The sequence below is a fragment of the Hypanus sabinus genome, unplaced genomic scaffold (genome assembly GCF_030144855.1).
Source record: "Hypanus sabinus isolate sHypSab1 unplaced genomic scaffold, sHypSab1.hap1 scaffold_1046, whole genome shotgun sequence".
NCBI classification, from domain to species: domain Eukaryota; kingdom Metazoa; phylum Chordata; class Chondrichthyes; order Myliobatiformes; family Dasyatidae; genus Hypanus; species Hypanus sabinus.
The window spans coordinates 1-26,910 of NW_026779099.1; the positions used below are offsets into that span (position 1 = coordinate 1).

The 26,910-nt window shown below is 55.6% G+C and overlaps 1 protein-coding gene across 1 annotated transcript in view; it reads right to left on the reverse strand.

Moving 5' to 3' along the window:
- Positions 1–2,288: 2,288 nt before the first annotated feature.
- The window catches only part of LOC132386164 (adaptin ear-binding coat-associated protein 1-like), a gene marked incomplete at its 3' end in the record, with an annotated part of 67,032 nt that continues 42,410 nt past the window's right edge, over positions 2,289–26,910 (reverse strand). Inside the window, exon 3 of the mRNA XM_059958452.1 lies at positions 2,289–2,391. Coding sequence (XP_059814435.1) covers positions 2,289–2,391 — 103 coding nt within the window. The remainder of the gene's footprint in view (positions 2,392–26,910) is intronic.

The window sequence follows — 26,910 nt, forward strand, 5'->3', positions numbered from 1 at the left end:
CTGGGACAGGGACACAGATAGGAAAGGTTTAGAGGGATACGGGTGGGTCCGTCTGTGGAAGGAGCTGTCGGAGGAAGTGGTCGAGGCAGGTACATTAACGACACTCGGACACGGACATGGAAAGGAAAGGTTTAGAGGGATACGGGTGGTCCGTCTGTGGAAGGAGCTGCCGGAGGAAGTGGTCGAGGCAGGTACATTAACGACACTCGGACGGGGACACGGATAGGAAAGGTTTAGAGGGATACGGGTGGTCCGTCTGTGGAAGGAGCTGCCGGAGGAAGTGTCGAGGCAGGTACATTAACGACACTCGGACAGTGACACGGATAGGAAAGGTTTAGAGGGATACGGGTGGTCCGTCTGTGGAAGGAGCTGCCGGAGGAAGTGGTCGAGGCAGGTACATTAACGACACTCGGACAGGGACACGGATAGGAAAGGTTTAGAGGGATACGGGTGGTCCGTCTGTGGAAGGAGCTGTCGGAGGAAGTGGTCGAGGCAGGTACATTAACGACACTTGGACAGGGACACGGATAGGAAAGGTTTAGAGGGATACGGGTGGTCCGTCTGTGGAAGGAGCTGCCGAGGAAGTGGTCGAGGCAGGTACATTACAACACTCTGACGGGGACACGGATAGGAAAGGTTTAGAGGGATTCGGGTGGTCCGTCTGTGGAAGGAGCTGCCGGAGGAAGTGGTCGAGGCAGGTACATTAACGACAGAGTGAAAAGCTTGTCTTTATTCGGATTAAATCTTTACTCTGATCATCGAGGTAGATCAAAGAAAACAGTAACAGAACGCAGAGTAAAGTTTCACAGTTACAGAGAGAGGGGCAGTGCAGGGCAGACGGTTACAGATAGTGTGCTACAGGCAGACGATGAGGTGCAAGGGGGCCAGGACGGGGTAGATCGAGAGTTCAGGAAGAGGGGACGGTCCGATAGACTGAGAACGGCGGGGTAGAAGCTGTCCCTGACCCTGGGGAGACGTGCGTTGGGGTTTTGTATCTCCTGTCTGATCGGGAGGGGGAGAGAGACTGTCCCGGGGAGGGTGGGGGCCTTTGACGACAGTGACTGCCTCACCCGAGCCGGCTTCACGGGAATTAATTCGGTTTGCCTCACGAGGTTTACCAGATTTTTGAACAGGAAAGGAAGAGACTAATTTGAAGACAGTAAGCTGAACTTAACTACCTGTTCTCTTTCCCCAGGAAAAGGTCAGCTAAAAATCCGTTCTCTGGGTCGAAGGAGCGCTGCCAGTTATTTTTGGGATTTTTCTATCTGCAACGTCCTGGTCACGCTGCAATGCCGGTTAGTTTTAACGCAGGGGTTCCTGGCCCTGAAAGGTCAGGGCTCATTCCAGGGCAGAGGAAATCTGACGGCCCGTGGCAGGCCTGCTAGTCAAACAGCGAACCCAACCGCGGCAATATCCCTCGCTCATAATGAGGATCAAGCTCCCTCACCCTCCTTCTGCCTCACTCCTCCTCTCTTTCACACACACACACACACTCTCCCTCTCTCTCCTCCTCTCTGTCTGCCTCTGTCTCTCTCACACACACACATTGACAATCTCTCTCTCTATCTGCCTCTTGCTCCCTCTCCCTCCCCCTCTCTCTCTCACCTTCTCTCTCGCCTCCCTCCCTCTCCCCCCTCCCTCTCCCCCCCCCTCCCTCTCCTCTCTTCCACTATCCCTCTCTGCCCTCTCTCACTGCCTCTCTCTCCCTCCCTCCCTCTCCCTCTCTTTCTCCTTCTCCTTCTCTCTCCCTCTCTCTCTCTAACCCTCTCTTCCCTCTCTCTCCCTCTCTCTAACCCTCTCTCTCTCTCTCTAACTCTCTCCTCCTCCCTCTCTCTAACCTCTCACTCCCCTCACTCTCTCTCCCCTTCACACTCTCTCCTCCTCTCTCTCTAACCTCTCTCCTCTCTCCCCCTCCCTCTCTCTAACCCTCTAACCTTCTCTCTCTCCCCTTCTCTCCCTCCCTCCCTCTCTCTCTCTCTCCCCCCCTCCCTCCCTCCCTCTCTCTCCCCTTCTCTCTCTCTCTCTCTCCCCCCCTCCCCTCCCCTCTCTCTCTCTCTCCCTCTCTCTCTCCCCTTCTCTCTCTCTCTCTCTCCCCTCCTCCCTCCCTCTCTCTCTCTCTCTCCCTCCCTCTCTCTCTCCCCTTCTCTCTCTCTCGCTCTCCCCCCCTCCCTCCCTCCCCTCTCTCTCTCTCTCCCTCTCTCTCTCTCTCTCTCCCCCCCTCCCTCCCTCCCTCCCTCTCTCTCCTCCCCTTTCTCCCTCTCCCTCCCTCCCTCCCCTCTCCTCCCTACCAGTTCCATCCTGGACACGGAGGACGAAGTAGCGGCTCGAGTCCGTCACGCTCTCCAGCGATCCCGGGGTACGTGTCGATGGGGGCTTCGGCGAACAGTTCCCCTGTTACAGAGAGAGCAAGCGGTCAGTGGCGGGGGCGTCTGCTGCCCCGAGTGTAACTGGCTCTCCTCCGCGACCTCCCCCACCCTCTCCACACTATCCGCACAGGCTGGACCCCGCAGACGCCTCGCCGATCGGCCCTCAGGGGTCCCGGAGACGGACGGCAGGGAGCCCCCACCGCGATCGGCCTCCGACCCTCCCCCACTATCCGCACAGGCCTGGACCCCGCAGACGCCTCGCCGATCGGCCCTCAGGGGTCCCGGAGACGGACGGCAGGGAGACCCCACCGCGATCGGCCTCCGACCCTCTCCCCACTATCCGCACAGGCCTGGGCCCCGCAGACGCCTCGCCGATCGGCTCTCAGGGGTCCCGGAGACGGACGGCAGGGAGACCCCACCGCGATCGGCCTCCGACCCTCTCCCCACTATCCGCACAGGCCTGGACCCCGCAGACGCCTCGCCGATCGGCGCTCAGGGGTCCCGGAGACGGACGGCAGGGAGACCCCCACCGCGATCGGCCTCCGACCTCCCCCCACTATCCGCACAGGCCTGGACCCCGCAGGACGCCTCGCCGATCGGCTCTCAGGGGTCCCGGAGACGGACGGCAGGGAGACCCCACCGCGATCGGCCTCCGACCCTCTCCCCACTATCCGCACAGGCCTGGACCCCGCAGACGCCTCGCCGATCGGCGCTCAGGGGTCCCGGAGACGGACGGCAGGGAGACCCACCACCGCGATCGGCCTACGACCCTCTCCCCACTATCCGCACAGGCCTGGACCCCGCAGACGCCTCGCGATCGGCTCTCAGGGGTCCCGGAGACGGACGGCAGGGAGACCCCACCGCGATCGGCCTCCGACCCTCTCCCCACTATCCGCACAGGCCTGGATCCCGCAGACGCCTCGCCGATCGGCTCTCAGGGGTCCCGGAGACGGACGGCAGGGAGACCCCACCGCGATCGGCCTCCGACCCTCTCCCCACTATCCGCACAGGCCTGGACCCCGCAGACGCCTCGCCGATCGGCCCTCAGGGGTCCCGGAGACGGACGGCAGGGAGACCCCACCGCGATCGGCCTCCGACCCTCTCCCCACTATCCGCACAGGCCTGGACCCCGCAGACGCCTCGCCGATCGGCTCTCAGGGGTCCCCGGAGACGGACGGCAGGGAGACCCCACCGCGATCGGCCTCCGACCCTCTCCCCACTATCCGCACAGGCCTGGACCCCGCAGACGCCTTGCCGATCGGCCCTCAGGGGTCCCGGAGACGGACGGCAGGGAGACCCCACCGCGATCGGCCTCCGACCCTCTCCCCACTATCCGCACAGGCCTGGACCCCGCAGACGCCTCGCCGATCGGCTCTCAGGGGTCCCGGAGACGGACGGCAGGGAGACCCCACCGCGATCGGCCTCCGACCCTCTCCCCACTATCCGCACAGGCCTGGACCCCGCAGACGCCTCGCCGATCGGCTCTCAGGGGTCCCGGAGACGGACGGCAGGGAGACCCGACCACGATTGGCCTCCGACCCTCTCCCCACTATCCGCACAGGCCTGGACCCCGCAGACGCCTCGCCGATCGGCTCTCAGAGGTCCCGGAGACGGACGGCAGGGAGACCCCACCGCGATCGGCCGCCGACCCTCTCCCCACTATCCGCACAGGCCTGGACCCCGCAGACGCCTCGCCGATCGGCTCTCAGGGTCCCGGAGACGGACGGCAGGGAGACCCCACCGCGATCGGCCTCCTACTCTCTCCCCACTATCCGCACAGGCCTGGACCCCGCAGACGCCTCGCCGATCGGCTCTCAGAGGTCCCGGAGACGGACGGCAGGGAGACCCCACCGCGATCGGCCGCCGACCCTCTCCCCACTATCCGCACAGGCCTGGACCCCGCAGACGCCTCGCCGATCGGCTCTCAGGGTCCCGGAGACGGACGGCAGGGAGACCCCACCGCGATCGGCCTCCTACCCTCTCCCCACTATCCGCACAGGCCTGGACCCCGCAGACGCCTCGTCGATCGGCTCTCAGGGGTCCCGGAGACGGACGGCAGGGAGACCCCACCGCGATCGGCCTCCGACCCTCTCCCCACTATCTGCACAGGCCTGGACCCCGCAGACGCCTCGCCGATCGGCTCTCAGGGGTCCCGGATACGGACGGCAGGGAGCCCCCACCGCGATCGGCCTCCGACTCTCTCCCCACTATCCGCACAGGCCTGGACCCCGCAGACGCCTCACCGATCGGCTCTCAGGGGTCCCGGAGACGGACGGCAGGGAGACCCCACCGCGATCGGCCTCCGACCCTCTCCCCACTATCCGCACAGGCCTGGACCCCGCAGACGCCTCGCCGATCGGCCCTCAGGGGTCCCGGAGACGGACGGCAGGGAGACCCCACCGCGATCGGCCTCCGACCCTCTCCCCACTATCCGCACAGGCCTGGACCCCGCAGACGCCTCGCCGATCGGCCCCTCAGGGGTCCCGGAGACGGACGGCAGGGAGACCCCACCGCGATCGGCCTCCGACCCCCTCTCCCCACTATCCGCACAGGCCTGGACCCCGCAGACGCCTCGCCGATCGGCCCTCAGGGGGTCCCGGATACGGACGGCAGGGAGCCCCCACCGCGATCGGCCTCCGACTCTCTCCCCACTATCCCGCACAGGCCTGGACCCCCGCAGACGCCTCGCCGATCGGCTCTCAGGGGTCCCGGAGACGGACGGCAGGGAGACCCGACCACGATCGGCCTCCGACCCTCTCCCCACTATCCGCACAGGCCTGGACCCCGCAGACGCCTCGCCGATCGGCTCTCAGAGGTCCCGGAGACGGACAGCAGGGAGACCCCACCGCGATCGGCCTCCGACCCTCTCCCCACTATCCGCACAGGCCTGGACCCCACAGACGCCTCGCCGATCGGCCCTCAGGGGTCCCGGAGACGGACGGCAGGGAGACCCCACCGCGATCGGCCTCCGACCCTCTCCCCACTATCCGCACAGGCCTGGACCCCACAGACGCCTCGCCGATCGGCCCTCAGGGGTCCCGGAGACGGACGGCAGGGAGACCCCACCGCGATCGGCCTCCGACCCTCTCCCCACTATCCGCACAGGCCTGGACCCCGCAGACGCCTCGCCGATCGGCTCTCAGGGGTCCCGGAGACGGACGGCAGGGAGACCCCACAGCGATCGGCCTCCGACCCTCTCCCCACTATCCGCACAGGCCTGGACCCCGCAGACGCCTCGCCGATCGGCTCTCAGGGGTCCCGGAGACGGACGGCAGGGAGACCCCACAGCGATCGGCCTCCGACCCTCTCCCCACTATCCGCACAGGCCTGGACCCCGCAGACGCCTCGCCGACCGGCTCTCAGGGGTCCCGGAGACGGACGGCAGGGAGATCCCACCGCGATCGGCCTCCGACCCTCTCCCCACTATCCGCACAGGCCTGGACCCCGCAGACGCCTCGCCGATCAGCTCTCAGGGGTCCCGGAGACGGACGGCAGGGAGCCCCCACCGCGATCGGCCTCCGACCCTCTCCCCACTATCCGCACAGGCCTGGACCCCGCAGACGCCTCGCCTATCGGCTCTCAGGGGTCCCGGAGACGGACGGCAGGGAGCCCCCACCGCGATCGGCCTCCGACCCTCTCCCCACTATCCGCACAGGCCTGGACCCCTCAGACGCCTCGTCGATCGACTCTCAGGGGTCCCGGAGACGGACGGCAGGGAGACCCCACAGCGATCGGCCTCCGACCCTCTCCCCACTATCCGCACAGGCCTGGACCCCGCAGACGCCTCGCCGATCGGCTCTCAAGGGTCCCGGAGACGGACGGCAGGGAGACCCCACCGCGATCGGCCTCCGACCCTCTCCCCACTATCCGCACAGGCCTGGACCCCGCAGACGCCTCGCCGATCGGCTCTCAGGGGTCCCGGAGACGGACGGCAGGGAGACCCCACAGCGATCGGCCTCCGACCCTCTCCCCACTATCCGCACAGGCCTGGACCCCGCAGACGCCTCGCCGATCGGCTCTCAGGGGTCCCGGAGACGGACGGCAGGGAGACCCCACCGCGATCGGCCTCCGACCCTCTCCCCACTATCCGCACAGGCCTGGACCCCGCAGACGCCTCGCTGATCGGCCCTCAGGGGTCCCGGATACGGACGGCAGGGAGCCCCCACCGCGATCAGCCTCCGACCCTCTCCCCACTATCCGCACAGGCCTGGACCCCGCAGACGCCTCGCCGATCGGCCCTCAGGGGTCCCGGAGACGGACGGCAGGGAGCCCCCACCGCGATCGGCCTCCGACCCTCTACCACTTTCGCCACCCTCCCCTCGGAGACTCCCGGCCCTCTCGCACTCAAAAGGGATGAGGGTTGGGGGAGAAAGGGTCACAGGAGGAGAGAGTTTTGTTTGACGTTCAAACTGTTAGTAACAATACAATATATAATATATATTTAATGTAATACAATATATAACAATATAACAAAGCTAACAATTAACATTCAGGGCCCCAGACAGTCCTTCCAGGTGAGGCGACACTTCACCTGTGAGTCGGCTGGTGTGGTATACTGTGTCCGGTGCTCCCAGTGTGGCCTTTTATATATTGGTGAGACCCGACGCAGACTGGGAGACTGTTTCGCTGAACACCTACGCTCGGTCCGCCAGAGAAAGCATGATCTCCCAGTGGCCACACATTTTAATTCCACGTCCCAGTCCCATTCTGATATGTCTATCCATGGCCTCCTCTACTGTCGAGATGAAGCCACACTCAGGTTGGAGGAACAACACCTTATATACCGGCTGGGTAGCCTCCAACCTGATGGCATGAACATTGACTTCTCTAACTTCCGTTAATGCACCTTCTTACCCCATCCCTGACATATTTAGTTGTTTGCCTGTTCTCATCTCCCTCTGGTGCTCCCCTCCCCCTTTTTCTCCTGAGGTCTCCCGTCCCATGATCCTCTCCGTTCTCCAGCTCTGTATCACTTTCACCAATCACCTTTCCAGCTCTCAGCTTCACCCCGCCCCCTCCGGTCTTCTCCTATCATTTCACATTGCCCCCTCCCCCCACTACTGTCAAATCTCTTACTATCTTTCCTTTCAGTTCGTCCTGACGAAGGGTCTCGGCCCGAAACGTCTCCAGTCCTTCTCCCTACAGATGCTGCCTGGCCTGCTGTGTCCCACCAGCAGTTTGTGCGTGTTGTCTGTCCTGACGGAGCTTCTCGGCCCGAAACGTCGCCAGTGCTTCTCCCTACAGATGCTGCCTGGCCTGCTGTGTCCCACCAGCAGTTTGTGCGTGTTGTCTGTCCTGACGGAGCTTCTCGGCCCGAAACGTCGCCAGTGCTTCTCCCTGTAGATGCTGCCTTGTCTGCTGTGTCCCACCAGCAGTTTGTGTGTGTTGTCTGTCCTGACGGAGCTTCTCGGCCCGAAACGTCGTCAGTGCTTCTCCCTACAGATGCTGCCTGGCCTGCTGTGTCCCACCAGCAGTTTGTGCGTGTTGTCTGTCCTGACGGAGCTTCTCGGCCCGAAACGTCGCCAGTGCTTCTCCCTACAGATGCTGCCTGGCCTGCTGTGTCCCACCAGCAGTTTGTGCGTGTTGTGTGTCCTGACGAAGCTTCTCGGCCCGAAACGTCGCCAGTGCTTCTCCCTACAGATGCTGCCTGGCCTGCTGTGTCCCACCAGCAGTTTGTGCGTGTTGTGTGTCCTGACGAAGGGTCTCGGCCTGAAACATCGACAGTGCTTCTCCCTGCAGATGCTGCCTGGCCTGCTGTGTCCCACCAGCAGTTTGTGTGTGTTGTAACAATTAAACAGCTTATTAAACATATGTGTATGTAAGCATAATATATATTGTTATCTTAGATATACTTCTATGGCATATGGCATACATTTATGTAAAATCTGCAGGAATATAAAAATTGTCCGGTCAGTACTGCCCTCCAGTGGCGGCTCAGTGGGATTACAAGCTGGGCTGCGCGGAACTCTGAAAGTTGGTCTAAAATTTTATTTTCCTACGCTATGTAAAACAAACTATGTTTGTTTTTAGCTTTTCTTTCTTGTTATTTCAAATGTTTTTGCAGCTGGGGCCCGGAGGAACGAACACACACACACACACACACGCGCGCGTGCGCGCTGGATCACTGGTTCATTGGGCCACATCGGGAACCAGTGCATTTTGTCCCAATTAAGGGGGCTGTCCCGATTAGCCAAAGTTTCGAGCACATTATTAAAAAGACATTTTTTTTTAAAAAAAAACAAGACAAACTGAGCGGGTAACAAATTCTGCATTTGAATGAAATGCAAAACAAACTGGAACATTAGCAATACTACTGCAGTACTGTAAAACTCTGTTATTGGTTCCTGAAACTGAGGAATTCATCGGCCTCCCATTCTTTTGACTGTAAATGGACAAAATCAGCGCAGCACGGGCGTCTCGTGCAGATGACGGACTGCCATCGCGCAAGCACACCCTCCAAGTCTTCGTCTTCACTGGGACATCCAGGGTGATGGCTGACACCTTCCAATTCTTCATAGCTCCCGGCTCGCTGAAGCGGCGAAACCGTTCCGTCTTCGCGCCCGGCCGGCTGCGCCACCTCCGAGCCTGAACGCACGAAACCGCGGTGGGGAGAGGAGCTGGGAATCTTCTCAATGCCGCCGGCAGAGCTCACTGCGCTCCGAACGCGAGCCGGCGCCATTCGATCGAAGCGCGGCGTGGTGTCCCAAACGGCCACACAAGAGCTCCCAGCGGAAACTCTCCGGTCACAGCCTCCTGTCCCGATTAACAGGATCAGTGTCGCAGATCAACAAAGGGAACCCTGGCTGGTCTCTCAGTTAGATTTTCTTCTTTAAGAGTCGTCCCAAATAACAGGCTGTCCCGATTAACAAGATCAGTGTCCCAGATCAACAAAGGGAACCCTGGCTGGTCTCTCAGTTAGATTTTCTTCTTTAAGAGTCGTCCCAAATAACAGGCTGTCCCGATTAACAGGATCAGTGTCGCAGATCAACAAAGGGAACCCTGGCTGGTCTCTCAGTTAGATTTTCTTCTTTAAGAGTCGTCCCAAATAACAGGCTGTCCCGATTAACAAGATCAGTGTCCCAGATCAACAAAGGGAACCCTGGCTGGTCTCTCAGTTAGATTTTCTTCTTTAAGAGTCGTCCCAAATAACAGGCTGTCCCGATTAACAGGATCAGTGTCCCAGATCAACAAAGGGAACCCTGGCTGGTCTCTCAGTTAGATTTTCTTCTTTAAGAGTCGTCCCAAATAACAGGCTGTCCCGATTAACCGACGGCCGAATTAGAAACACACACACACACACACACACACAAAAACATATATATTTGTGTGTTCATCTAATGCCTACATAACTATATGTCAGGCTCTCAGTACCATCAACTGTTCAGGCTCTGAAAATGGCTTCTCTGTGATGTTATTTAATGCTGTAATGGGTATCTGCAGCTGGAAGGTTTGGGCTATAACTGCAGTTAAGGGGGGGGAACTAACCAATGGAGAATTGTCACGCTATCTTGTCTCTGTGAGGTGAGCGGGAGCTCGCGGTCTCATTCTCGGGAGGCGCGCGAGGAGAGAACAGCGGGTCCAGGGCGGCGGACGCTGAACGTCGGCGGTTCGGACGGCGGCCAAAGGCTCGGAAGGGCTTTGTGGGTGGAACCGGAGCGCGTGAGCTCCGAAGTATTGAAACATTATTTGCGCAAAGTGATAAACCTACTGACTGAGTGAATGTGGAGAGGATGTTTCCTGTAGTGGGGGAGTCTAGGACCAGAGGACACAGATAGAGTGGATGTGGAGACGATGTTTCCTATAGTGGGGGGGTCTAGGACCAGAGGACACAGATAGAGTGGATGAGGAGAAGATGTTTCCTACAGAGGGGGAGTCTAGGACCAGAGGACACAGATAGAGTGGATGTGGAGAGGATGTTTACTGTAGTGGGGGAGTCTAGGACCAGAGGACACAGATAGAGTGGATGTGGAGAAGATGTTTCCTGTAGTGGGGGAGTCCAGGACCAGTGGAGATAGACAGAGTGGATGTGGAGAGGATGTTTCCTGCAGTGGGGGAGTCTAGGACCAGTGGAGACAGATAGAGTGGATGTGGAGAGGATGTTTCCTGCAGTGGGGGAGTCTAGGACCAGTGGAGACAGATAGAGTGGATGTGGACAGGATGTTTCCTGTAGTGGGGGAGTCTAGGGCCAGAGGACACAGACAGAGTTGATGTGGTGAGGATGTTTCCTGCAGTGGTGTAGTCCAGGACCAGAGGTCACAGATAGACTGGATGTGGAGAGGGTGTATCCTGTAGTGGGGGAGTCTACGACCAGAGGACACAGATAGAGTGGATGTGGAGAGGATGTTTCCTGTAGTGGGGGAGTCCAGGACCAGAGGACATAGATAAAGTGGATGCGGAGAGAATGTCTCCTACGGTGGGGGAGTCCAGGTCCAGAGGACACAGATAGAGTGGATGTGCAGACGATGTTTCCTACAGAGGGGGAGTCTAGGACCAGAGGACACAGATAGAGTGGATGTGGAGAGGATGCTTCCTGTAGTGGGGGAGTCCAGGTCCAGAGGACACAGATAGAGTGGATGTGGAGAGGATGTTTCCTGTAGTGGGGGAGTCTCGGACCAGAGGACACAGATAGAGTGGATGTGGAGACGATGTTTCCTATAGTGGGGGAGTCTATGACCAGAGGACACTGAAAGAGTGGATGTGGAGAGGATGTTTCCTGTAGTGGGGGAGTCTAGGACCAGAGGACACAGACAGAGTGGATGTGGACAGAATGTTTCCTGTAGTGGGGGTGTCCAGGACCAGAGGACACAGATAGAGTGGATGTGCAGACGATGTTTCCTACAGTAGGGGAGTCTAGGACCAGAGGACACAGATAGAGTGGATGTGGAGAGGATGTTTCCTATAGTGGGGGAGTCTAGGACCAGAGGACACAGATAGAGCAGATGTGGAGAGGATGTTTCCTGTAGTGGGGGAGTCTCGGAGCAGAGGACACAGATAGAGTGGATGTGGAGAGGATGATTCCTGTAGAGGGGGAGTCTAGGACCAGAGGACACAGATAGAGTGGATGTGGAGAGGATGTTTTCTGTAGTGGGTGAGTCTCGGACCAGAGGACACAGATAGAGTGGATGTGGAGAGGATGTTTCCTGTAGTGAGGGAGTCTAGGACCAGAGGACTCAGATAGAGTAGATGTGGAGAGAATGTTTCCTGTAGTGGGGGAGTCCAGGACCAGTGGAGACAGATAGAGTGGATGTGGAGAGGATGTTTCCTGCAGTGGGGGAGTCTAGGACCAGTGGAGACAGATAGAGTGGATGTGGACAGGATGTTTCCTGTAGTGGGGGAGTCTAGGACCAGAGGACACAGACAGAGTTGATGTGGTGAGGATGTTTCCTGCAGTGGGGTAGTCCAGGACCAGAGGTCACAGATAGAGTGGATGTGGAGAGGGTGTATCCTGTAGTGGGGGAGTCTACGACCAGAGGACACAGATAGAGTGGATATGGAGAGGATGTTTCCTGTAGTGGGGGAGTCTAGGACCAGAGGACACAAGCAGAGTGGATGTGGAGAGGATGTTTACTGTAGTTCGGGAGTCCAGGACCAGAGGACACAGAGAGAGTGGATGTGGAGAGAATGTTTCCTGTAGTGGGGGAGTCTAGGACCAGAGGTCAGAGATGGAGTGGATGGGGAGAGAATGTTTCCTGTAGTGGGGGAGTCTAGGACCAGTGGAGACAGATAGAGTGGATGTGGAGAGGATGTTTCCTGTAGTGGGGGAGTCTAGGACCAGAGTACACAGACAGAGTTGATGTGGAGAGGATGTTTCCTGCAGTGGGGGAGTCCAGGACCAGTGGTCACAGATAGAGTGGATGTGGAGAGGGTGTTTCCTGTAGTGGGGGAGTCTATGAACAGAGGACACAGATAGAGTGGATGTGCAGACGATGTTTCCTACAGAGGGGGAGTCTAGGACCAGAGGACACAGATAGAGTGGATGTGGAGAGGATGCTTCCTGTAGTGGGGGAGTCCAGGTCCAGAGGACACAGATAGAGTGGATGTGGAGAGGATGTTTCCTGTAGTGGGGGAGTCTAGGACCAGGGGACACAGATAGAGTGGATGTGGAGACGATGTTTCCTATAGTGGGGGAGTCTATGACCAGTGGACACTGATAGAGTGGATGTGGAGAGGATGTTTCCTATAGTGGGGGAGTCTATGACCAGTGGACACTGATAGAGTGGATGTGGAGAGGATGTTTCCTGTAGTGGGGGAGTCTAGGACCAGAGGACACAGATAGAGTGGATGAAGAGAGGATGTTTCCTATAGTGGGGTCGTCTAGGACCAGAGGACACAGATAGAGTGGATGTGGAGAGGGTGTTCCCTGTAGTGGGGGAGCCTAGGACCAGAGGACACAGACAGAGTGGATGTGGAGAGGATGTTTTCTGTAGTGGGGGAGTCCAGGACCAGAGGACACAGATAGAGTGGATGTGGACAGAATGTTTCCTGTAGTGGGGGTGTCCAGGACCAGAGGACACAGATAGAGTGGATGTGCAGACGATGTTTCCTACAGTAGCGGAGTCTAGGACCAGAGGACACAGATAGAGTGGATGTGGAGAGGATGTTTCCTATAGTGGGGGAGTCTCGGAGCAGAGGACACAGATAGAGTGGATGTGGAGAGGATGATTCCTGTAGAGGGGGAGTCTAGGACCAGAGGACACAGATAGAGTGGATGTGGAGAGGATGGTTACTGTAGTGGGGGAGTCTAGGACCAGAGGACACAGATAGAGTGGATGTGGAGAGGATGTTTCCTGTAGACGGGGACTCTAGGACCAGAGGACAGAGATAGAATGCATGTGGAGAGGATGTTTCCTGTAGTGGGGGTCAAGGACCATAGGACACAGATAGAGTGGATGTGGAGAGGATGCGTCCTGTAGTGGGGTAGTCTAGGACCAGAAGACACAGATAGAGTGGATGTGGAGAGAATGTTTCCTGTAGTGGGGGAGTCCAGGACCAGAGGACACAGATAGAGTGGATGTGGAGAGGGTGTTTCCTGTAGTGGGGGAGTCTAGGACCAGAGTACACAGATAGAGTGGATGTGCAGACGATGTTTCCTATAGTGGGGGAGTCTATGACCAGTGGACACTGATAGAGTGGATGTGGAGAGGATGTTTCCTACAGAGGGGGAGTCTAGCACCAGAGGTCAGAGATGGAGTGGATGTGGAGAGGATGTTTCCTGTAGTGGGGGAGTCAGTTCCAGAGGACACAGATAGAGTGGATGTGCAGACGATGTTTCCTACAGTAGTGGAGACTAGGACCAGAGGACACAGATAGAGTGGATGTGGAGAGGATGTTTCCTATAGTGGGGGAGTCTAGGACCAGAGGACACAGATAGAGTAGATGTGGAGAGGATGTTTCCTGTAGTGGGGGAGTCTCGGAGCAGAGGACACAGATAGAGTGGATGTGGAGAGGATGATTCCTGTAGAGGGGGAGTCTAGGACCAGAGGACACAGATAGAGTGGATGTGGAGAGGATGGTTACTGTAGTGGGTGAGTCTCGGACCAGAGGACACAGATAGAGTGGATGTGGAGAGGATGTTTCCTGTAGTGAGGGAGTCCAGGACCAGAGGACTCAGACAGAGTAGATGTGGAGAGAAAGTTCCTGTAGTGGGGGACTCTAGGACCAGAGATAGAATGCATGTGGAGAGGATGTTTCCTGTAGTGGGGGTCAAGGACCATAGGACACAGATAGAGTGGATGTGGAGAGGATATTTCCTGTAGTGGGGGAGTCCAGGACCAGAGGACACAGATAGAGTGGATGTGGAGAGGGTGTTTCCTGTAGTGGGGGAGACTAGGACCAGAGGTCAGAGATGGAGCGGATGTGGAGAGGATGTTTCCTGTAGTGGGGGAGTCTAGGACCAGAGTACACAGATAGAGTGGATGTGCAGACGATGTTTCCTATACTGGGGGAGTCTATGACCAGTGGACACTGATAGAGTGGATGTGGAGAGGATGTTTCCTGTAGTGGGGGAGTCTCGGACCAGACGACCCAGATAGAGTGGATGTGGAGAGGATGTTTCCTGTAGCGGGGGAGTCCAGGTCCAGAGGACACAGATAGAGTGGATGTGCAGACGATGTTTCCTACAGAGGGGGAGTCTAGGACCAGAGGACACAGATAGAGTGGATGTGGAGAGGATGCTTCCTGTAGTGGGGGAGTCCAGGTCCAGAGGACACAGATAGAGTGGATGTGGAGAGGATGTTTCCTGTAGTGGGGGAGTCTCGGACCAGAGGACACAGATAGAGTGGATGTGGAGACGATGTTTCCTATAGTGGGGGAGTCTATGACCAGTGGACACTGAAAGAGTGGATGTGGAGAGGATGTTTCCTGTAGTGGGGGAGTCTAGGACCAGAGGACACAGACAGAGTGGATGTGGACAGAATGTGTCCTGTAGTGGGGGTGTCCAGGACCAGAGGACACAGATAGAGTGGATGTGCAGACGATGTTTCCTACAGTAGGGGAGTCTAGGACCAGAGGACACAGATAGAGTGGATGTGGAGAGGATGTTTCCTATAGTGGGGGAGTCTAGGACCAGAGGACACAGATAGAGCAGATGTGGAGAGGATGTTTCCTGTAGTGGGGGAGTCTCGGAGCAGAGGACACAGATAGAGTGGATGTGGAGAGGATGATTCCTGTAGAGGGGGAGTCTAGGACCAGAGGACACAGATAGAGTGGATGTGGAGAGGATGGTTACTGTAGTGGGTGAGTCTCGGACCAGAGGACACAGATAGAGTGGATGTGGAGAGGATGTTTCCTTTAGTGAGGGAGTCTAGGACCAGAGGACTCAGATAGAGTAGATGTGGAGAGAATGTTTCCTGTAGTGGGGGAGTCCAGGACCAGTGGAGACAGATAGAGTGGATGTGGAGAGGATGTTTCCTGCAGTGGGGGAGTCTAGGACCAGTGGAGACAGATAGAGTGGATGTGGAGAGGATGTTTCCTGCAGTGGGGGAGTCTAGGACCAGTGGAGACAGATAGAGTGGATGTGGACAGGATGTTTCCTGTAGTGGGGGAGTCCAGGACCAGAGGTCACAGATAGAGTGGATGTGGAGAGGGTGTATCCTGTAGTGGGGGAGTCTACGACCAGAGGAGACAGATAGAGTGGATATGGAGAGGATGTTTCCTGTAGTGGGGGAGTCTAGGACCAGAGGACACAAGCAGAGTGGATGTGGAGAGGATGTTTACTGTAGTTCGGGAGTCCAGGACCAGTGAACACAGATAGAGTGGATGTGGAGAGAATGTTTCCTGTAGTGGGGGAGTCTAGGACCAGTGGAGACAGATAGAGTGGATGTGGAGAGGATGTTTCCTGCAGTGGGGGAGTCCAGGACCAGTGGTCACAGATAGAGTGGATGTGGAGAGGGTGTTTCCTGTAGTGGGGGAGTCTATGAACAGAGGACACAGATAGAGTGGATGTGCAGACGATGTTTCCTACAGAGGGGGAGTCTAGGACCAGAGGACACAGATAGAGTGGATGTGGAGAGGATGCTTCCTGTAGTGTGGGAGTCCAGGTCCAGAGGACACAGATAGAGTGGATGTGGAAAGGATGTTTCCTGTAGTGGGGGAGTCTAGGACCAGGGGACACAGATAGAGTGGATGTGGAGACGATGTTTCCTATAGTGGGGGAGTCTATGACCAGTGGACACTGATAGAGTGGATGTGGAGACGATGTTTCCTATAGTGGGGGAGTCTATGACCAGTGGACACTGATAGAGTGGATGCGGAGAGGATGTTTCCTGTAGTGGGGGAGTCTAGGACCAGAGGACACAGATAGAGTGGATGAAGAGAGGATGTTTCCTATAGTGGGGTCGTCTAGGACCAGAGGACACAGATAGAGTGGATGTGGAGAGGGTGTTTCCTGTAGTGGGGGAGTCTAGGACCAGTGGAGACAGATAGAGTGGATGTGGAGAGGATGTTTCCTGTAGTGGGGGAGTCTAGGACCAGAGTACACAGACAGAGTTGATGTGGAGAGGATGTTTCCTGCAGTGGGGGAGTCCAGGACCAGTGGTCACAGATAGAGTGGATGTGGAGAGGGTGTTTCCTGTAGTGGGGGAGTCTATGAACAGAGGACACAGATAGAGTGGATGTGCAGACGATGTTTCCTACAGAGGGGGAGTCTAGGACCAGAGGACACAGATAGAGTGGATGTGGAGAGGATGCTTCCTGTAGTGGGGGAGTCCAGGTCCAGAGGACACAGATAGAGTGGATGTGGAGAGGATGTTTCCTGTAGTGGGGGAGTCTAGGACCAGGGGACACAGATAGAGTGGATGTGGAGACGATGTTTCCTATAGTGGGGGAGTCTATGACCAGTGGACACTGATAGAGTGGATGTGGAGAGGATGTTTCCTATAGTGGGGGAGTCTATGACCAGTGGACACTGATAGAGTAGATGCGGAGAGGATGTTTCCTGTAGTGGGGGAGTCTAGGACCAGAGGACACAGATTGAGTGGATGAAGAGAGGATGTTTCCTATAGTGGGGTCGTCTAGGACCAGAGGACACAGATAGAGTGGATGTGGAGAGGGTGTTTCCTGTAGTGGGGGAGCCTAGGACCAGAGGACACAGACAGAGTGGATGTGGAGAGGATGTTTTCTGTAGTGGGGGAGTCCAGGACCAGAGGACACAGATAGAGTGGATGTGGACAGAATGTTTCCTGTAGTGGGGGTGTCCAGGACCAGAAGACACAGATAGAGTGGATGTGCAGACGATGTTTCCTACAGTAGGGGAGTCTAGGACCAGAGGACACAGATAGAGTGGATGTGGAGAGGATGTTTCCTATAGTGGGGGAGTCTAGGACCAGAGGACACAGATAGAGTATATGTGGAGAGGATGTTTCCTGTAGTGGGGGAGTCTCGGAGCAGAGGACACAGATAGAGTGGATGTGGAGAGGATGATTCCTGTAGAGGGGGAGTCTAGGACCAGAGGACACAGATAGAGTGGATGTGGAGAGGATGGTTACTGTAGTGGGGGAGTCTAGGACCAGAGGACACAGATAGAGTGGATGTGGAGAGGATGTTTCCTGTAGTCGGGGACTCTAGGACCAGAGGACAGAGATAGAATGCATGTGGAGAGGATGTTTCCTGTAGTGGGGGTCAAGGACCATAGGACACAGATAGAGTGGATGTGGAGAGGATGCTTCCTGTAGTGGGGAAGTCTAGGACCAGAAGACACAGATAGAGTGGATGTGGAGAGAATGTTTCCTGTAGTGGGGGAGTCCAGGACCAGAGGACACAGATAGAGTGGATGTGGAGAGGGTGTTTCCTGTAGTGGGGGAGTCTAGGACCAGAGTACACAGATAGAGTGGATGTGCAGACGATGTTTCCTATAGTGGGGGAGTCTATGACCAGTGGACACTGATAGAGTGGATGTGGAGAGGATGTTTCCTACAGAGGGGGAGTCTAGCACCAGAGGTCAGAGATGGAGTGGATGTGGAGAGGATGTTTCCTGTAGTGGGGGAGTCCAGGTCCAGAGGACTCAGATAGAGTGGATGTGGAGAGGATGTTTCCTGTAGTGGGGGAGTCTAGGACCAGAGGTCAGAGATGGAGTGGATGGGGAGAGAATGTTTCCTGTAGTGGGGGAGTCTAGGACCAGTGGAGACAGATAGAGTGGATGTGGAGAGGATGTTTCCTGTAGTGGGGGAGTCTAGGACCAGAGTACACAGACAGAGTTGATGTGGAGAGGATGTTTCCTGCAGTGGGGGAGTCCAGGACCAGTGGTCGCAGATAGAGTGGATGTGGAGAGGGTGTTTCCTGTAGTGGGGGAGTCTATGAACAGAGGACACAGATAGAGTGGATGTGCAGACGATGTTTCCTACAGTGGGGGAGTCTATGACCAGAGGACACAGATAGAGTGGATGTGCAGACGATGTTTCCTACAGTGGGGGAATCTATGACAAGTGGACACAGATAGAGTGGATGTGGAGAGGATGTTTCCTGTATTGGGGAGTCCAGGACCAGAGGACACAGATAGAGTGGATGTGGAGAGGATGTTACCTGTAGTGGGGGAGTCCAGGTCCAGAGGACACAGATAGAGTGGATGTGGAGAGGATGTTTCCTGCACTGGGGGAGTCCAGGACCAGAGGTCACAGATAGAGTGGATGTGGAGAGGGTGTTTCCTGTAGTGGGGGAGTCTAGGACCAGTGGAGTCAGATAGAGTGGATGTGGAGTGAATGTTTCCTGTAGTGGGGGAGGCTAGGATCAGAGGACACAGATAGAGTGGATGTGGAGAGGGTGTTTCCTGTAGTGGGGGAGTCTAGGACCAGTGGAGACAGATAGAGTGGATGTGGAGAGAATGTTTCCTGTAGTGGGGGATTCTAGGACCAGAGTAGGCAGACAGAGTGGATGTGGAGAGGATGTTTCCTGTAGTGGGGGAGTCAGTTCCAGAGGACACAGATAGAGTGGATGTGCAGACGATGTTTCCTACAGTAGGGGAGTCTAGGACCAGAGGACACAGATTGAGTGGATGTGGAGAGGATGTTTCCTATAGTGGGGGAGTCTAGGACCAGAGGACACAGATAGAGTAGATGTGGAGAGGATGTTTCCTGTAGTGGGGGAGTCTCGGAGCAGAGGACACAGATAGAGTGGATGTGGAGAGGATGATTCCTGTAGAGGGGGAGTCTAGGACCAGAGGACACAGATAGAGTGGATGTGGAGAGGATGGTTACTGTAGTGGGTGAGTCTCGGACCAGAGGACACAGATAGAGTGGATGTGGAGAGGATGTTTCCTGTAGTGAGGGAGTCCAGGACCAGAGGACTCAGACAGAGTAGATGTGGAGAGAAAGTTTCCTGTAGTGGGGGACTCTAGGACCAGAGATAGAATGCATGTGGAGAGGATGTTTCCTGTAGTGGGGGTCAAGGACCATAGGACACAGATAGAGTGGATGTGGAGAGGATATTTCCTGTAGTGGGGGAGTCCAGGACCAGAGGACACAGATAGAGTGGATGTGGAGAGGGTGTTTCCTGTAGTGGGGGAGACTAGGACCAGAGGTCAGAGATGGAGCGGATGTGGAGAGGATGTTTCCTGTAGTGGGGGAGTCTAGGACCAGAGTACACAGATAGAGTGGATGTGCAGACGATGTTTCCTATAGTGGGGGAGTCTATGACCAGTGGACACTGATAGAGTGGATGTGGAGAGGATGTTTCCTGTAGTGGGGAAGTCTCGGACCAGACGACCCAGATAGAGTGGATGTGGAGAGGATGTTTCCTGTAGCGGGGGAGTCCAGGTCCAGAGGACACAGATAGAGTGGATGTGGAGAGGATGTTTTCTGTAGTGGGGGAGTCCAGGACCAGAGGACACAGATAGAGTGGATGTGGACAGAATGTTTCCTGTAGTGGGGGTGTCCAGGACCAGAGGACACAGATAGAGTGGATGTGCAGACGATGTTTCCTACAGTAGGGGAGTCTAGGACCAGAGGACACAGATAGAGTGGATGTGGAGAGGATGTTTCCTATCGTGGGGGAGTCTAGGACCAGAGGACACAGATAGAGTAGATGTGGAGAGGATGTTTCCTGTAGTGGGGGAGTCTCGGAGCAGAGGACACAGATAGAGTGGATGTGGAGAGGATGATTCCTGTAGAGGGGGAGTCTAGGATCAGAGGACACAGATAGAGTGGATGTGGAGAGGATGGTTACTGTAGTGGGGGAGTCTAGTACCAGAGGACACAGATAGAGTGGATGTGGAGAGGATGTTTCCTGTAGTCGGGGACTCTAGGACCAGAGGACAGAGATAGAATGCATGTGGAGAGGATGTTTCCTGTGGTGGGGGTCAAGGACCATAGGACACAGATAGAGTGGATGTGGAGAGGAAGTTTCCTATCGTGGGGGAGTCTAGGACCAGAGGACACAGATAGAGTAGATGTGGAGAGGATGTTTCCTGTAGTGGGGGAGTCTCGGAGCAGAGGACACAGATAGAGTGGATGTGGAGAGGATGATTCCTGTAGAGGGGGAGTCTAGGATCAGAGGACACAGATAGAGTGGATGTGGAGAGGATGGTTACTGTAGTGGGGGAGTCCAGGACCAGAGGACACAGATAGAGTGGATGTGGAGAGGGTGTTTCCTGTAGTGGGGGAGACTAGGACCAGAGGTCAGAGATGGAGCGGATGTGGAGACGATGTTTCCTGTAGTGGGGGAGTCTAGGACCAGAGTACACAGATAGAGTGGATGTGCAGACGATGTTTCCTATAGTGGGGGAGTCTATGACCAGTGGACACTGATAGAGTGGATGTGGAGAGGATGTTTCCTGTAGTGGGGAAGTCTCGGACCAGACGACCCAGATAGAGTGGATGTGGAGAGGATGTTTCCTGTAGCGGGGGAGTCCAGGTCCAGAGGACACAGATAGAGTGGATGTGGAGAGGATGTTTTCTGTAGTGGGGGAGTCCAGGACCAGAGGACACAGATAGAGTGGATGTGGACAGAATGTTTCCTGTAGTGGGGGTGTCCAGGACCAGAGGACACAGATAGAGTGGATGTGCAGACGATGTTTCCTACAGTAGGGGAGTCTAGGACCAGAGGACACAGATAGAGTGGATGTGGAGAGGATGTTTCCTATAGTGGGGGAGTCTATGACCAGTGGACACTGATAGAGTAGATGCGGAGAGGATGTTTCCTGTAGTGGGGGAGTCTAGGACCAGAGGACACAGATTGAGTGGATGAAGAGAGGATGTTTCCTATAGTGGGGTCGTCTAGGACCAGAGGACACAGATAGAGTGGATGTGGAGAGGGTGTTTCCTGTAGTGGGGGAGCCTAGGACCAGAGGACACAGACAGAGTGGATGTGGAGAGGATGTTTTCTGTAGTGGGGGAGTCCAGGACCAGAGGACACAGATAGAGTGGATGTGGACAGAATGTTTCCTGTAGTGGGGGTGTCCAGGACCAGAAGACACAGATAGAGTGGATGTGCAGACGATGTTTCCTACAGTAGGGGAGTCTAGGACCAGAGGACACAGATAGAGTGGATGTGGAGAGGATGTTTCCTATAGTGGGGGAGTCTAGGACCAGAGGACACAGATAGAGTATATGTGGAGAGGATGTTTCCTGTAGTGGGGGAGTCTCGGAGCAGAGGACACAGATAGAGTGGATGTGGAGAGGATGATTCCTGTAGAGGGGGAGTCTAGGACCAGAGGACACAGATAGAGTGGATGTGGAGAGGATGGTTACTGTAGTGGGGGAGTCTAGGACCAGAGGACACAGATAGAGTGGATGTGGAGAGGATGTTTCCTGTAGTCGGGGACTCTAGGACCAGAGGACAGAGATAGAATGCATGTGGAGAGGATGTTTCCTGTAGTGGGGGTCAAGGACCATAGGACACAGATAGAGTGGATGTGGAGAGGATGCTTCCTGTAGTGGGGAAGTCTAGGACCAGAAGACACAGATAGAGTGGATGTGGAGAGAATGTTTCCTGTAGTGGGGGAGTCCAGGACCAGAGGACACAGATAGAGTGGATGTGGAGAGGGTGTTTCCTGTAGTGGGGGAGTCTAGGACCAGAGTACACAGATAGAGTGGATGTGCAGACGATGTTTCCTATAGTGGGGGAGTCTATGACCAGTGGACACTGATAGAGTGGATGTGGAGAGGATGTTTCCTACAGAGGGGGAGTCTAGCACCAGAGGTCAGAGATGGAGTGGATGTGGAGAGGATGTTTCCTGTAGTGGGGGAGTCCAGGTCCAGAGGACTCAGATAGAGTGGATGTGGAGAGGATGTTTCCTGTAGTGGGGGAGTCTAGGACCAGAGGTCAGAGATGGAGTGGATGGGGAGAGAATGTTTCCTGTAGTGGGGGAGTCTAGGACCAGTGGAGACAGATAGAGTGGATGTGGAGAGGATGTTTCCTGTAGTGGGGGAGTCTAGGACCAGAGTACACAGACAGAGTTGATGTGGAGAGGATGTTTCCTGCAGTGGGGGAGTCCAGGACCAGTGGTCGCAGATAGAGTGGATGTGGAGAGGGTGTTTCCTGTAGTGGGGGAGTCTATGAACAGAGGACACAGATAGAGTGGATGTGCAGACGATGTTTCCTACAGTGGGGGAGTCTATGACCAGAGGACACAGATAGAGTGGATGTGCAGACGATGTTTCCTACAGTGGGGGAATCTATGACAAGTGGACACAGATAGAGTGGATGTGGAGAGGATGTTTCCTGTATTGGGGAGTCCAGGACCAGAGGACACAGATAGAGTGGATGTGGAGAGGATGTTACCTGTAGTGGGGGAGTCCAGGTCCAGAGGACACAGATAGAGTGGATGTGGAGAGGATGTTTCCTGCACTGGGGGAGTCCAGGACCAGAGGTCACAGATAGAGTGGATGTGGAGAGGGTGTTTCCTGTAGTGGGGGAGTCTAGGACCAGTGGAGACAGATAGAGTGGATGTGGAGTGAATGTTTCCTGTAGTGGGGGAGGCTAGGATCAGAGGACACAGATAGAGTGGATGTGGAGAGGGTGTTTCCTGTAGTGGGGGAGTCTAGGACCAGTGGAGACAGATAGAGTGGATGTGGAGAGAATGTTTCCTGTAGTGGGGGATTCTAGGACCAGAGTAGGCAGACAGAGTGGATGTGGAGAGGATGTTTCCTGTAGTGGGGGAGTCAGTTCCAGAGGACACAGATAGAGTGGATGTGCAGACGATGTTTCCTACAGTAGGGGAGTCTAGGACCAGAGGACACAGATTGAGTGGATGTGGAGAGGATGTTTCCTATAGTGGGGGAGTCTAGGACCAGAGGACACAGATAGAGTAGATGTGGAGAGGATGTTTCCTGTAGTGGGGGAGTCTCGGAGCAGAGGACACAGATAGAGTGGATGTGGAGAGGATGATTCCTGTAGAGGGGGAGTCTAGGACCAGAGGACACAGATAGAGTGGATGTGGAGAGGATGGTTACTGTAGTGGGTGAGTCTCGGACCAGAGGACACAGATAGAGTGGATGTGGAGAGGATGTTTCCTGTAGTGAGGGAGTCCAGGACCAGAGGACTCAGACAGAGTAGATGTGGAGAGAAAGTTTCCTGTAGTGGGGGACTCTAGGACCAGAGATAGAATGCATGTGGAGAGGATGTTTCCTGTAGTGGGGGTCAAGGACCATAGGACACAGATAGAGTGGATGTGGAGAGGATATTTCCTGTAGTGGGGGAGTCCAGGACCAGAGGACACAGATAGAGTGGATGTGGAGAGGGTGTTTCCTGTAGTGGGGGAGACTAGGACCAGAGGTCAGAGATGGAGCGGATGTGGAGAGGATGTTTCCTGTAGTGGGGGAGTCTAGGACCAGAGTACACAGATAGAGTGGATGTGCAGACGATGTTTCCTATAGTGGGGGAGTCTATGACCAGTGGACACTGATAGAGTGGATGTGGAGAGGATGTTTCCTGTAGTGGGGAAGTCTCGGACCAGACGACCCAGATAGAGTGGATGTGGAGAGGATGTTTCCTGTAGCGGGGGAGTCCAGGTCCAGAGGACACAGATAGAGTGGATGTGGAGAGGATGTTTTCTGTAGTGGGGGAGTCCAGGACCAGAGGACACAGATAGAGTGGATGTGGACAGAATGTTTCCTGTAGTGGGGGTGTCCAGGACCAGAGGACACAGATAGAGTGGATGTGCAGACGATGTTTCCTACAGTAGGGGAGTCTAGGACCAGAGGACACAGATAGAGTGGATGTGGAGAGGATGTTTCCTATCGTGGGGGAGTCTAGGACCAGAGGACACAGATAGAGTAGATGTGGAGAGGATGTTTCCTGTAGTGGGGGAGTCTCGGAGCAGAGGACACAGATAGAGTGGATGTGGAGAGGATGATTCCTGTAGAGGGGGAGTCTAGGATCAGAGGACACAGATAGAGTGGATGTGGAGAGGATGGTTACTGTAGTGGGGGAGTCTAGTACCAGAGGACACAGATAGAGTGGATGTGGAGAGGATGTTTCCTGTAGTCGGGGACTCTAGGACCAGAGGACAGAGATAGAATGCATGTGGAGAGGATGTTTCCTGTGGTGGGGGTCAAGGACCATAGGACACAGATAGAGTGGATGTGGAGAGGAAGTTTCCTATCGTGGGGGAGTCTAGGACCAGAGGACACAGATAGAGTAGATGTGGAGAGGATGTTTCCTGTAGTGGGGGAGTCTCGGAGCAGAGGACACAGATAGAGTGGATGTGGAGAGGATGATTCCTGTAGAGGGGGAGTCTAGGATCAGAGGACACAGATAGAGTGGATGTGGAGAGGATGGTTACTGTAGTGGGGGAGTCCAGGACCAGAGGACACAGATAGAGTGGATGTGGAGAGGGTGTTTCCTGTAGTGGGGGAGACTAGGACCAGAGGTCAGAGATGGAGCGGATGTGGAGACGATGTTTCCTGTAGTGGGGGAGTCTAGGACCAGAGTACACAGATAGAGTGGATGTGCAGACGATGTTTCCTATAGTGGGGGAGTCTATGACCAGTGGACACTGATAGAGTGGATGTGGAGAGGATGTTTCCTGTAGTGGGGAAGTCTCGGACCAGACGACCCAGATAGAGTGGATGTGGAGAGGATGTTTCCTGTAGCGGGGGAGTCCAGGTCCAGAGGACACAGATAGAGTGGATGTGGAGAGGATGTTTTCTGTAGTGGGGGAGTCCAGGACCAGAGGACACAGATAGAGTGGATGTGGACAGAATGTTTCCTGTAGTGGGGGTGTCCAGGACCAGAGGACACAGATAGAGTGGATGTGCAGACGATGTTTCCTACAGTAGGGGAGTCTAGGACCAGAGGACACAGATAGAGTGGATGTGGAGAGGATGTTTCCTATCGTGGGGGAGTCTAGGACCAGAGGACACAGATAGAGTAGATGTGGAGAGGATGTTTCCTGTAGTGGGGGAGTCTCGGAGCAGAGGACACAGATAGAGTGGATGTGGAGAGGATGATTCCTGTAGAGGGGGAGTCTAGGATCAGAGGACACAGATAGAGTGGATGTGGAGAGGATGGTTACTGTAGTGGGGGAGTCTAGTACCAGAGGACACAGATAGAGTGGATGTGGAGAGGATGTTTCCTGTAGTCGGGGACTCTAGGACCAGAGGACAGAGATAGAATGCATGTGGAGAGGATGTTTCCTGTGGTGGGGGTCAAGGACCATAGGACACAGATAGAGTGGATGTGGAGAGGATGCTTCCTGTAGTGGGGAAGTCTAGGACCAGAAGACACAGATAGAGTGGATGTGGAGAGAATGTTTCCTGTAGTGGGGGAGTCCAGGACCAGAGGACACAGATAGAGTGGATGTGGAGAGGGTGTTTCCTGTAGTGGGGGAGTCTAGGACCAGAGTACACGGATAGAGTGGATGTGCAGACGATGTTTCCTATAGTGGGGGAGTCTATGACCAGTGGACACTGATAGAGTGGATGTGGAGAGGATGTTTCCTACAGAGGGGGAGTCTAGCACCAGAGGTCAGAGATGGAGTGGATGTGGAGAGGATGTTTCCTGTAGTGGGGGAGTCCAGGTCCAGAGGACTCAGATAGAGTGGATGTGGAGAGGATGTTTCCTGTAGTGGGGGAGTCTAGGACCAGAGGTCAGAGATGGAGTGGATGGGGAGAGAATGTTTCCTGTAGTGGGGGAGTCTAGGACCAGTGGAGACAGATAGAGTGGATGTGGAGAGGATGTTTCCTGTAGTGGGGGAGTCTAGGACCAGAGTACACAGACAGAGTTGATGTGGAGAGGATGTTTTCTGTAGTGGGGGAGTCCAGGACCAGAGGACACAGATAGAGTGGATGTGGACAGAATGTTTCCTGTAGTGGGGGTGTCCAGGACCAGAGGACACAGATAGAGTAGATGTGGAGAGGATGTTTCCTATAGTGGGGGAGTCTCGGACCAGAGGACACAGATAGAGTGGATGTGGAGAGGATGTTTCCTGTAGTGGGGGAGTCTAGGACCAGAGTACACAGACAGAGTTGATGTGGAGAGGATGTTTTCTGTAGTGGGGGAGTCCAGGACCAGAGGACACAGATAGAGTGGATGTGGACAGAATGTTTCCTGTAGTGGGGGTGTCCAGGACCAGAGGACACAGATAGAGTAGATGTGGAGAGGATGTTTCCTATAGTGGGGGAGTCTTGGACCAGAGGACACAGATAGAGTGGATGTGCAGACGATGTTTCCTACAGTAGGGGAGTCTAGGACCAGAGGACACAGATTGAGTGGATGTGGAGAGGATGTTTCCTATAGTGGGGGAGTCTAGGACCAGAGGACACAGATAGAGTAGATGTGGAGAGGATGTTTCCTGTAGTGGGGGAGTCTCGGAGCAGAGGACACAGATAGAGTGGATGTGGAGAGGATGATTCCTGTAGAGGGGGAGTCTAGGACCAGAGGACACAGATAGAGTGGATGTGGAGAGGATGGTTACTGTAGTGGGTGAGTCTCGGACCAGAGGACACAGATAGAGTGGATGTGGAGAGGATGTTTCCTGTAGTGAGGGAGTCCAGGACCAGAGGACTCAGACAGAGTAGATGTGGAGAGAAAGTTTCCTGTAGTGGGGGACTCTAGGACCAGAGATAGAATGCATGTGGAGAGGATGTTTCCTGTAGTGGGGGTCAAGGACCAT